This window comes from Zosterops lateralis (assembly GCF_965231275.1).
Source record: "Zosterops lateralis genome assembly, chromosome: 15".
In the NCBI taxonomy this organism is placed as follows: domain Eukaryota; kingdom Metazoa; phylum Chordata; class Aves; order Passeriformes; family Zosteropidae; genus Zosterops; species Zosterops lateralis.
The window spans coordinates 1,928,419-1,941,167 of record NC_139775.1 but is presented as its reverse complement, the minus strand read 5'-3'; the positions used below and the strand labels follow the sequence as shown (position 1 = coordinate 1,941,167).

General features: G+C 47.3%; 1 protein-coding gene across 4 annotated transcripts in view; it reads right to left on the bottom strand.

Annotated features, from left to right (window-relative positions):
* RNF216 (ring finger protein 216) overlaps positions 1–12,749 on the bottom strand; it is a 77,472-nt gene that overhangs the window by 5,536 nt on the left and 59,187 nt on the right. For all 4 annotated transcript variants that reach the window (XM_083872473.1, XM_083872471.1, XM_083872470.1 and 1 more), the window contains 2 exons: positions 8,883–8,980; positions 6,317–6,539 (listed from right to left, as the gene is read on the bottom strand). In XM_083872473.1, the coding sequence (XP_083728599.1) occupies positions 6,317–6,539; positions 8,883–8,980 (321 nt within the window). The remainder of the gene's footprint in view (positions 1–6,316; positions 6,540–8,882; positions 8,981–12,749) is intronic.

The window sequence follows — 12,749 nt, the reverse complement described above, 5'->3', positions numbered from 1 at the left end:
ATGTGATAAGAAATATATTTTAAGCTCAGCTGAGCACAATCACCCAGTATCTCTTTTCCTCACACAAAGGATAAACCTCACCTTAAAGCCTAGAAATGTGCCCTTTAACTTTACAAAATGCTTTTACTTTAGTCTAAGTCTGTGATTACAGGGTAAACTCTTTTGTGGGAGGCTGGGGAGGCCCTGGCACAGCTGCCCAGAGAAACTGTGGCTGCCCCATCCCTTGAAGTCCCCAAGGTCAGACTGGATGGGACTTGGAGCAGCCTGGGATAGTGGAAGGTGTTCCTGCCTGTGGCAGGAGGTGGAACAAGATGAGTTTTAAAGACCTTACCAACAAAAATCTAAGATAAATCCTGTGAAGTGCTGCTTCCCAGGGACACCCCCTTCCTGTTCCCACCCCTGACACTGCAGCTCCGGTCAGTCCTGCACAAAACTGGACACATCAAAGACAACTCTACCAGATCCTTCTGCAGCCAGGGCTGCTCCAGCCTCCCAGTTTAAACTGCAGCTGACCTCCCCCTAATGGGGCCGGACACATCCATCTGCCCCGGGGCTGGAGCCAGCTGCACTGTCCCAAGGTGATGCTGGATTCGATTACCGCGGCTCCCACAGCGCCGGGGGAAACAGGGAACAGCAAAGCCCATCTGCCTGAGCTCCAAACTGACCCCCAGAGCTCCCTAGGACAACATAAAACACACCCCCCAAAGAGCAGCAGCCACACACCCCCACTCAGCTCCATCCCCTGGGGGTTTCAAGAGGGGCAGAGCTCAGAGCACACCCTGGATGCAAAAACCTGCCAGGAACAGACCTGGATTAGGATGATGAGTTCCTGACTAGCTCTGAAACCACAAATCACAGCAGAGCCACAACAATCCACATCTTCAAGAACAGAACTTATCAGCCCTGTTGCTTTTCTGCTGATAAAAGTGTGTTTTCCCATTGGAAGGTTAAGAAGTGCTTACACTTAATCCCACATACCAAGACTTAGCTTGGAATTTTTTTTTTCACCAGTATTTCTGAAAGACTGGTATCCATTAATATCAAAAGAACAACAACAACAACAAAAAAATACACTGAATAACAAGCACCTTCCTACTTAAGAGGCTGACATTAAATCTGGCAAGTGATGAACACACAGCACCATTATTGAATACCTGCAGTATTTAGGAAAGATCCACAACCCAGATGGAACAAAAGAATTGATGACATGTAAACAGCAAGATAATTTTAGGATGTTCTGAAAGAAAGCTGATGCCACAAGTTCTGCTTAATACATACTGTGTAGGTCAGAATTAAAACAAACAAGTCCTGGTGCTATTTTAGTGAATCTTGCAAATCACTTCTAATTCTTTGGAAGCAAAGGCTGTTTTTTAATACCACAGTAATTAGAAAGATGACAGATTCATCGAGGGGTAAAGCACCCACACCGAAAATTAAGATTTCATTAGCACACTTATGGCTGGTTTTGTGGTGAGAAACCTTTTAACATCACATGGGGTGGAGGCTGCAGAAGGATTTCAAAAGCTTCTTGTGTCCGTTTCCCTGAGCGGGTTCAAGTCCCTTAATAAAGGATTAGATTATAATTTTAATGGCCTGTTCACAGGCTGTGTGGATTGAAGGCATTTATCTTGTCAAGTTAACAGTCATCTTCCTGTCAGCTGCCTTGCCTACAGCAAGACAAAAAAAAAAAAAAAAAAGAAAAAAAGAAGCAGCCTCCCAACCCTGGGAGGGGGTCTCAGCACTGGGCAGTTTTTTTTGAGCAAAGATGTAACTTGGTTTTTCTCCTGAAGAGGAAATGCAGGGCAATGCTACAACGTGGCTCTTCCCCACACTCTGCTGCACCACGGGAGAAGGGAGGTGGCCAAGAGGAAAATGCAAGGGATCTCTGAGATGCATTCACTCTTTTTATCTGCAGAAAGCAGACGTGGCCATTAGCAGCAGCCGTGCTTTCAAGTGATTAAACAGCACCAAGCTTTGCCCCAGACCCAGCAGTGGGATGCTCTGTGCATCCCCTCCAGTAGCCAAGGAAAAGAAATGCTCATCCCTGACCAGTGTGGGAGCCTGCCCTTGCCATCCCCCACCTGGGAAAGGCTCTCCATGGAGGAAGCTTTTCCTTTCAGCCCTCTGCCATTGAATGCAGGGAATGCGGTGAGCACGGAGCCAATCACAGCAGAACGGATGGCTGGGTCTGTGGATGGATTAGCCGAGGAGTGGGGCTGGGTTGCTAAGAGAGGCACCTCTTCATGGCAGGGAGGCCTGTTACAACAATGCTGCTGCAGAGCAGCCTCATCCAGCATCCACGCAGGGCCCTGCCACAAGCAGAAAGAGCTGCTGGAGAAACTGCCCTTGGGAACGAGAAAATACAGCAGCAAAAGAGATAAAAGCTCAGCAAGTCACACAGAGACAACCTCCCCCCAAATAAAACCTCCTCTGCCCAGAACAAAAGTGCCATCCAGGGAGCTTTTGAAAGCTCTGTTTTTATCTCCTGTGCTTCTCGTTATCTTTAATTATTAAGTGTCACCGGGAAGCGGCTGCCGCCTCCTGAAAAGAGGGAAAACAAGAGTCCTGGTGCCTATTTCTGGGCTCTGCAACCCCTCCCCTACTTTAGAAAGTGCTTCAGCACCGCTGCCTCCCCCTTTCTGCCTCTTTACTGCTTTCTTTTTTTCCACATACGTGTGGCCGCAGCCGTTCCTAATAAACTTGAAATGATTTTTCACGATGGAGGCTTCCAAAGGACTAAGGGGTTTTGTTTCAAATCATTCCCAGATCAGCTGCGGAGAGCCTGAGCAAGAACAGGCATGGGCTGTCTCCGGCGTGCTCCTCCATGCAGCAGGAAGCAGGGATAAAAGCAGGCTGTGTTGTAACTGGAACAGGGCATCCGCAGTGCTGCAGGAAAAGGGGGGCCGGGATGGGGACGAAGCGCACGCTGGCGCTCAAGAAATGCAGAGTTATTTTAGCAACAGGCATTCCGTATCGATAGCTTTCTGTGAATTCCCTGGATTAACCATATGCTTATGATTGAGGCATTTTATAGCAGTTAAAAAAACCCCAAACCTACCACAAACCCCACATCCTAAATTTAGGGGAGCTTCCCCCCTCTCCCCCCTTGCTTCCAAATCCTAAAGGCAGCTCTGTGCACTTCATGCATTTCCTTGATGCATTTGAAGTTTTACACAGTCTTTTCTCAACATCATCTTTTTATAACACCAGAAGGAGGGATAATTGCAAACACCTCATGATGATTAGTCTTCTGCTTTGAACTTTAACGATGGGCCTTTGGGAGGGTTTCAAGAGTTTACTGAAAACATCTTAAAACTTTAAAGCCAAAAAAACCCTCTGTGCAATATTACTGATAGCCCAAAGATGAGTATTAAGCTCAAAATAATACGTTTGAGAGCAGAACCTCGTTTACCAAAACAGCCAGAATGCATTAACCGGCATCCCAGGATTTGTAAAAACTGGATGAAATGCACACAAGCAGCTATAGGTTTGCTACAGATATTTAGAAATCAGGGCAAAGAGAGCCTCTACAACCCAGAGCCAATTCGTAAAACCATAAAATGTCCTGAGTTGGGAGAGATCCACAAGGATCACCCAGTCCAACTCCTGGCCCTGCACAGGACACCCAACAATCCCACCCTGTGCCTGATACTGTCCAAATGCTCCTGGAGCTCTGGCAGCCTTGGGGCTGTGCCCATTCCCTGGGGATCCTCTTCAGTGCCCCAGCACCTTTGGGTGAAGAACCTTTTCCTGGTATCCAACCCAAACCTCCCTGACACAGCTCCAGCCATTCCCTTGGGTCCTGTCCCTGCTCACAGGGAACAGAGACCAGAGCTGCCCATGGGCTGCCCCTCAGGAGGAGGAGGAGGAGACTCCCCTCTGTCTCCTCTTCTCCAGATGAACAAACCAAATAACCTCAACCATTCCTCAGACAGCTTCCCTTCAAGGCCCTCCACCATCTCTCCTCTGAATGCTTTCTAACGGCTTCATTCCCACTGCTCCCTCCTGAGCTTTGTCTCTGGCAATGTTGCATCAGCCCCTCCTGCAGAGCGGAGCCAGAGCCCACAAGGACTGGGGGACACAAGGATTTTTGGCCAAGCAGCTTCCTGGGAAGGGCTCCTGGCACCTCCTACAGGGGTGCAGGGCACCAGTTAGCTCCAGAAGAAATGCAGGGATGAAACAATTCCTGCCTGGCCTCCCTGGAAGCTGCTCACCACAGCAGGACTGCAGCTTGTCTCGGAGCCAGCAAATATTGCAACGATACTTTTAAATCAGATTCCAGTCTGATTACAGCTTAGGGACAAGATTTTAACTAACCTTTAATTATGGTTAATTTTGAAGCCTCTTCTTTACTCTCTCAAGATCATTTGAGACAAAGACTAACAGATGCTGCCATTCCTAGAGGACTGTCTTTAATTTGTTTTTAACCCAAGCTAATGAATAGGTTTACTTATACTTTCACAAGAATTGTTTCAGACTGGGAAAACATTAAACATTTGGAAAAGAACAAAGGTTCCCTATTTTAAAGAAACCTGAATTTTGCTGTAAATAATAGGGATTTAGACTCAAACCAGATCTTTCAAAGGTCATGCCTTGGATGGTCGTTATCCCTGGAAAAGGACAGAACACTACTGATGCAATGGTCGTTTGCTCTTTCAAATCTCCATGTCAAGACTCGAATTCTATTTCTCTCTTTACATCTACCAGGCTAAAACTCTTGTTTCCATGTCCCATATGAGAACACAGATCACCCAGGAGTGGATGGTTGGTGTCCCTAAGCCCCTTATGAGGGAGGACCATGCACACAGATACCCACCATCATTTCAGCTTCAAACCAACGGTTGAGTTTTGTGTTACTCCCTTCACTGCAGCAAGGACAGTCACCCAGCTTCACCTCCTCAGCCCACCAGCACTCCATCATCCGAAAAATAATTAAATAATAAAAGAGCAGGCAGTGCCAGCTCTGTGCTGACAGTGGGAAACTTTTCTTTGCCACAACATTGGTTAATTAGAGAGGTGGAAAGGGCCTGGTGACAGTGGCCTCTTTGTGCTGCTTATTTATTTATTTGAAAGTACAGTACGAGCTTTTTTTGAGAGGCCTCATGTTTTCTCTAGCTCTGAACAAATGCCATCCCCCAGCACAATCAGCAGCCTGAAAGGAACAACGGATGCCAGTGCTGCTGAGCCCCAAATCACATCCTGCTGGAAAAGGAGGAGGAGTGGGACAGGAATCCAAGAAACTCAGAACCAGGTGTCAGAAACGCTACAGGGGTGCCTGCAAGGAGGTGTCTGTGTGTAGTTTAGCTCACATTGACAGGATAATTCAGGGAATAAAAGCAGCCAAGCAGAAGAATTGGAAGCTTACGCTGGTTGTGACACTGCTGGGAGATCCCCAAGAGCCTGGAGGTAGAAGGGAGAGATTTAGAGTGGCTTTTCCCTGGCTCTGTGCAGATGCAGGATTATGCACATTCCCTGTGGAGAGGGGGGCTGGGAACAGCCTAGAAAGCTGCAGAGACCCAAGACAAAGAACCACTAGGAAAAAGGAAGTTTAGGCAAGCCCTGGGAAGCCAGATCCATATTCGTGTTCTCTACGCCTTTGCTAAAATCAATCAGGAAATTCAACTCCTGCTCCTTCCAACACTCCTGGATATACAGTATTGAAGACCTCTATTTACAGAGACTTACTTGCTGCAGCAAGTTTTCCCAAGCCGGTCACAGATATGAGCTGTATTAAATTACTACAGCTTCTCTCACAGCTAACGCTTCAGCTCTCCCTCTGCAGCTGTTGACAACAGCCATGAGAATGGACCCAACTACAACTCCGGGCTTGCAGGCAGTTTTCTGATGGGTCCATCTCTATGACAGGATTCACAGTCAGCATTCAGATCATCTGGGCACCAAAACCACAATTTCCCTTGCCTCCAGATGCCAAGCCATGCCAACACCATCTCAGCTGCAAAAGTATGAATGAGTCCCAATAATCCCAATGCTGGCTACTGTGCCTGGTGCCAGCATCAGCTCCTTCCACAAGCCTCACTCTCCAGAACAGCACTCAGAGCACTTCCAGCCAAAGCCCTCATCTGACAGGAGCTGATTTTTCCCTAAAGCAAAACCAGCTCCTTCCAAGCTGTGGTCAGATGTGACTCTGTGCTGTTGCAGGATCCCAATGTGTTTTTTTTAGCTGCCTTGGGAAAGGTAAAAGCTGTGTTGGCTAAAACCATTTCCCCCCGGTGGAACGTGTGTATTTCAATGCGCCGGTGTGGATGGTGACTGAAACTGGAGTGAGAATCATTCACAAAAATCCTTTGTTACTTACTGTGGGGTCTGTCCAGAGGGAGCACTTGGCACAGTCCTGGCAGGGAGCCCCAGGAGAGCGGGGGTGCTGGCAGAAGTGGTCGTAGCCGTTGATGGCAGCCCGGCACAGGTAGCACATCTGGGCGCCGCAGCGGCACGACATGCGGTTACAGCCCTCCGACTTAATCAGGCCTGTCCCACACTTGTGGCATTTCCTAATCCGGGCAGCTGTCATCTTCTCCTCTCTGCAAGATGAGGGAGAATTAGCAAAGGGGTGTTTGCACTCACCAGCCTGGGATAAAATTACTGTTACACTACCCCAGCAAGGCTTTAACCCCCTCCTCTTGCCTCTGATTCCATCCCCAAGTTCACTGCTGTTCCAAGGAGGTCTGGGCTCAGCTCCACTTGGAGCCAGCCCATGACAACTCAAGAACAAAATAAGTGAGAAAAAGTCAATCACTGGATGCATGCTGCAGCCCTGATGCTGGTTTCCATGTGAGCCAAGCTCTGGCTTGGGAGGAATTTGAGATGCAAGTTCAAGGGCCAAAGGGCACATGGATGCTTGAGTTGGCTGAAGGAAAATACAGCCAGGGAGATAAAGTTCAGGAAAAGCAAACATTTGGCTGTCACCTCTAGCTTTTATGTTTGCCTGTTGCTCTGGCTACAGAGTTGCCACGACCATGTATTTCTTTTCCAAGCCTGGCTGCTCTGCTCCAGATTTACTTAGTGTTTGTTAAATTTAAATCAGTAACTGAAAAATAATTACGTTTCCACACAGAGGCGTTATCTTTTCTCTAAGATTCCCTACATAAATTTTGCAGAGGTTATTGCTTTAGGTTTAAGAGAGGGGGTTTTCAGCTAACAGAGCACAAGTGGGAACCCAGGACAAAGCTCAATCCTTGTTCCCAAGGGACACCCTGTCAGTGACACATGCTCCAGCACAGGCTCAGCTCACAGCAAGACAATTTTGGCACAGAAATTAAGAAAGGCCGGGTCATTTAATTAAAAGACTTAAGAATATAAATTATCATCCTGAGGGCCAATTTTCTGACCGCTGGAGATCACGTTACACTTTAATTCAAAACCTAGTAGTGAAATTTGATGACAGCAAGGCAAAGCCAGAGTGTTTTCGTGGAGGGAAGCACAATTCTTCTGACACGGGGGAGGGATCATCCTTAGCCAGGCATCTCCACCCAGCTGCTTCAGTGCATCTGCAAAGTTAACAAATGTTTGGGAGACGGCAGGGGGGTATTTTTGAGTACCACAGCAGTGAACCAGGCTACAGCACAGCCTCATAAACTGCTCCATCAGCACAACAAGACGAGCAGGGAACGGTGAGGTGGGAACTTCTCAGCCTTGCAGACACCTAAGGTTCCCACACAGTTACACCCAGCATGACCTGCACCCAGGCATGTGGAGATGTGCTAAGAATAGACACAAAAACTCAACTTGAGAGTGACTTTCCTCAGAGCTGCAGCTGCTCTTCCCTCTGCCACTCAACAGGATGCTGTCGATGCAGAATTTTTTTTTTTGGAAACTTTGAGCAAGGCAGGAAGTTTAGCCTGAACTCCAGCTGGGCTTCCCTTTCCTTACGCAGGGCTTCAAAAGGAAGTTTTTATTGTATCACGGAGTTAGACTCATCTATCCACAGACACAATCTGCTGAAGGTTTTGAAACTGATATTTTTTTCCTTATTAGGGACATGACAACTCGTTCCTTCTCCCTCTCATCCCTCTTTCCTACAGGCAAAGCAGCAGCAGAGAAAAAAAAAGTCATATCAAATCCGTAAAGAATTTGTGCTGAATTAGGGACTGTGGGATGAGCAAGCAACAGTCATTCAAATCCCAGTGGTGGAGCTTTCCAACCTCTACTCGTGCCAGACAGACTCTAAATCAGGCAGAAATGGATTGGGCAATGTGGGCAAGTCCCACTTGGCTGCATCAGACATTTACCTCCATGGATGAAAATTCTCTTGTTTCCTAAAGGCAGAGGATTTTGTCACTTACTGTAGATAAGAGAGAAATCAAACCTAAGAAGATTTTAGGATGACAATCAGGATTTACCTCTGCATATTTCAAAATGTGACTGCACTTTGTAACAATTTCTACGAACTGGTTAGAAACAGGCAAAAGCTTTTAGAGGAAAACACATCCTCTCCCACAAAGCAGCAGCTGAGCAAACAGTGCAGGTCTCCACTCCAGATTTTCAAAGGGTAGTAACGACCTACTGTGACTCAATCCACTCCTCTGCCTCCATACACCACCTCCCTTCTCCCCCCAGCAATGCTAATGGGGGTTTCTCACCTCGGAGAAGGACCAGGTGCCAGCCTGCAGACACTGGGCCAGCCAGAGGAGCAGGCTGGGCTGGTGACAACTTTCCCACGTTCTCAAATTACCAGCTGGATCTGCTGCCAAGTATCTTTCACAGACAGAAATCCCATCCTGGGAGCCGTCTGACCCCTCAGCTCTGCCATCCCTGGGACCTTCCTGGGGAAGGTAGTGACAGCCAGCAGAAACTGAGGGACAGTGTACTGTGATTCCCAGTTCATCCACCTCCCTGTTTTCCCCTGGTTGTGCAGTTTCACTTACATGGATGTCCTGTATTTGATGTCATCCTTCTCAGCCAGCTGCTCACAGGTGAGATTCATGTGCTCCTTCCACAGCCCCTGGCACTTCCGACATGTTTCCTGAGGAAGATAACAAACATTAAAGGAAAAAAAAAAAAAAAAAAGAAAAAAAAAGAAAAAAAAAAAAAAAAAAAGGCCCAGCGCACCACTAACAACTTTAAGAACTGTAAAAATTTCCCCAGCTACCAGGTTCACCAGTCACAACGCAGAGGAGACTGCAGAGGTAAAAATGTGGTGCCAAAGGCCATCAAGTTCATCTGTTTCCTGACCAAAATCCTTCACTTTCATATAAAGGGCTTCTAATTTCACCACTGATAGAAAATCTGCAGTTACATCAAAACCTCAGCTTCACCAAGCACACAAGCAAATGTATATATTGTTTTGCAAAATCTCACAAAAATAAATGATTAAACAGCTGAAAAACACAGAATGTGGACAAACATCCATAAAACCAAGGTGGAATATGAACAAATATTTACAAACTTAACCAAAGCAGTTGGCCTAAACTTAGACCAAGTGGCTGAACTTGTTTTTGGAAATTCTTTAGCAACAAGGCTCTAATCCAGGACTGGTAAAGTTGCATGGAACAGGACTGCTGTGGAGGCACAAGGAAGGGAGCTTGGACCAACACCGGGGACAGAGCTGATTTTTTCAGTTGGCTGGTCAAAGAAAACAATTCTGTTTTGGGTCAAACAAGAGATTTTCCTTTAATTTGAGGAAGATTAAAAAACATCCAGATCAGACTTGAAAAAAGTACATATTTTACAATCCAACTGTTTCATCTTCAGGATGACTGGGGCTTGGACTCTTAGATCCAACCTTCCCCCTGGCAGGAAAAACCCATCTGGCTATGCATTATCCTCTTCCCCTGCACTCCATGAAAATTCCCAAAAGAGCTTTGCCCAGCCCTGGTCTCACTATCAGCAAAATGCGACCGCTGCAGAGACAGATCTTACTTGATTGCATTACCTTCATTTTATTTTAATGAAGAAATTGGACATTTATGTGAGATATGAAAGAAGAAAATGCTTCAAGACACACGTAGGCAGCAACAGTCTTTTGATCGTGAATCAGACAAACAGGATGAAGGCCAAAGCTTCCAGGGAAGCCACCCTAGGAGGGGGGGATGCAAAATGGGCCTTGTTTGTATCTGTGCTCGCTGGGAGATGCCCAACTGCTCGTGCTTTCATCTGGAGAATGAAAGGCTCCTGGGCCTGGCTGGTGAGCCGGACGTGTTTGCAGACAGCGGGGTTAGAGCTGGAGCGAGCGTGGAGCCAAGTGTGTGACTGCATCCCAAAACTCAGCACAGGATTTTGTGGTCACTCACCTTGCAAATGCACCCCTTGGCAGGCAGGCACTGATTTTAAGGGGCAGTAAATGTCTCGGGTTCTATTGATTCTCATGAATCATTCATCACACTCTGTGTTTTCCTGCTAAAGCTGTTAAAACAGGCACCATTTTGTGTGCATTTTTGGCAGGCCACATCTGGCTGCTGGCGGCACAGGAGGATCAGACTTGGAGCTGTTCACATACCTCCATGAGGACCCACCTTCCCCTTTATTCCCAACACCTGGCCACATGCCATTCTGAGATCAAAAGTGCCTTAGGTAGTTTTTTTTTATGTACACCAAGGGTTAAAAAGAACCTTTGGAGCCCTGTTACACATAACCATTTCCCCACGCCAGCAACACAGATTTAACAGCTTTTTGCCAGGAGGGCTGGCACATTTTCCAGCCAGGAGCCTGCTATTCCCAATTACTTAACTCCAGGAGCCTCCTCTGTTGCCCAAACGATATCCTTCTGAAGCAGATGGTGCCGCTTAGACCCTCATCCCAAGTCATTCCCTTTTGCTCCTACCTCCAGCCTGGTGGCTATTGGAAACAATGCTCTCCCTGGAGCCCAGGCTGCTGTTACTTGCCAAACAGTTGTCTCTTGCACTCAAGAAAAGGGATTTCTGTGCAGGCAAGGAGAAAGGGAAGAGACATGGCCATGTAGATTCCTGGGATGGCACAACAGGAGGTGTCTGGTTCCCTGTGTGACTGCAGCACAGCGGGTGCCACAGCAGCTGTGCACATTTCTGGGATCCTTCCCAAGTTGTGTTGTCCTCAAGGAGCTGCAAACCCACAGGCAGTTGTGCCTGTGCCAATGCACCCCATGAAGAGGATAGTCCTGTGGCTTCCCGACTCCCGAGTGTCACCTGGTGCTGCCTCTGATTGACCCACATCCTCTCCATGGGAGGCTTGGGAATATGCACCACACAATGTGTCATTAGAACCTGTTGTGATTTTTCCCCTTATTCTAACCCAAAACAATGGCACATTGGAGAGGAATCCCATGGTTCAGACAACAGCTACTGCTCTAGTATTACAACTGAGATCACAGCCTTTGCCCAAGAAAAGTGACCTTTTTTAATTTCTACTGAGTCAAACCCTACCCACTTGCACATCTCACACAATGACAATTCTGAACTCTACAATTTCCACAAAGGGCTCTTTTTCTTCAGAATGAGCCCTTCGTTTGATAACGGAAGATACGCTCCCATTATCATATTAATTCACCTAAACACACAGTGGAATAGCTGAGTTTTTGCAATCAACCTGGATTATTTCCATGGGAAGAGCAGCACTTGGCAGCAAGACTGACTAGAGCAATGTAAGGCACCACCTAAACCCACAAAGAGGGAACAAGTCCTTCCCAGCCCTGAAATAATCTACTCCAAGTGTAGTGGCCAAAAAGCAACTCCGTCCACCAAAATAAAGATCCTTCCCAACTTCTTCAGCACTTGATCCCTTGGCAAACCCTGCTACATTCAGATAGGGGCACTTGTGTTTTAGCTTTAACAGCACTTCAGCTGAATGCATCATTTCTGGACACTGAATTCCCCATGTTCTCCTGCCTTCTCCAAACCCACTCCTCCTTGCAGGCAGGTACAGCTAAGGCAGCTTTAGGAGCTTTAGAGAAGAAGTCTTGGCATTAGGAAACATCTCCAAACCAGGCATAGAGATGGGAGATTAAGAATCTGCTGCCTGTTACATCTGCCCTGGCTTGGCAGGCAGCCTGGGATAGTCCATTACTGCTGTGCTGGGCTGAGGGAGGATGTGATGGAGAGGGTGTCTAACCCTGTAATCTCCTCACTGTACATCTGTTACAGGCAGTGGCTCTGCTTCCTCTTGCTGCCCGCCAGGAAGCAGCCGGGATTAACACAAACATGTTTGGGTTCAGGAGGATCCTTTGTTCTCAGGGTCAGTGCTGGATGTGCAGCTTTCTGTGCTCAGGGCCAGCCTGGCCAAGGGTGGACACTGCTTTTAGTGTGGGCAGCACAACCCTTCAACACCCTTGTTAATTGTCCCAGCACATAAAGTGGCAGGGAGTGTTTTATATGAATTTACCACCTTCCTCAGCATTTCTCTGCTGGTACTTCTGATGGATGCTACAGTTTTAAATACAGCCTAGACTTTTTTCCCCCCCACTCTATCATCAACTAAAAATAACTCTCCTAAGTCCATCCCACTCATGGGTGGGCAAAAATCCCAAGTAATCAACTTTTCCTTGCCAGTCTCCACACTCTCTTGGCCACAGCCAGTAACAGAAATCACTTTTCCCGACTGCAACCTAAACAAATGCCGCATGGACAAAAACATCAGATGACTCCCACAGATCCCAGCCCAACTGCCCACGGCACTCCCACGTGCTGGCTTATGCTGTAGGATTTTATACGGAGCCATTTACTGACTGAGCAAAACGCAGGGAGGGTGGGGGAAAGTCGACTTCAACAACAACAGGCAACAGCCCCGGCTGTCATCACTGCCCTCTGTTGCCAGTGGTGGCT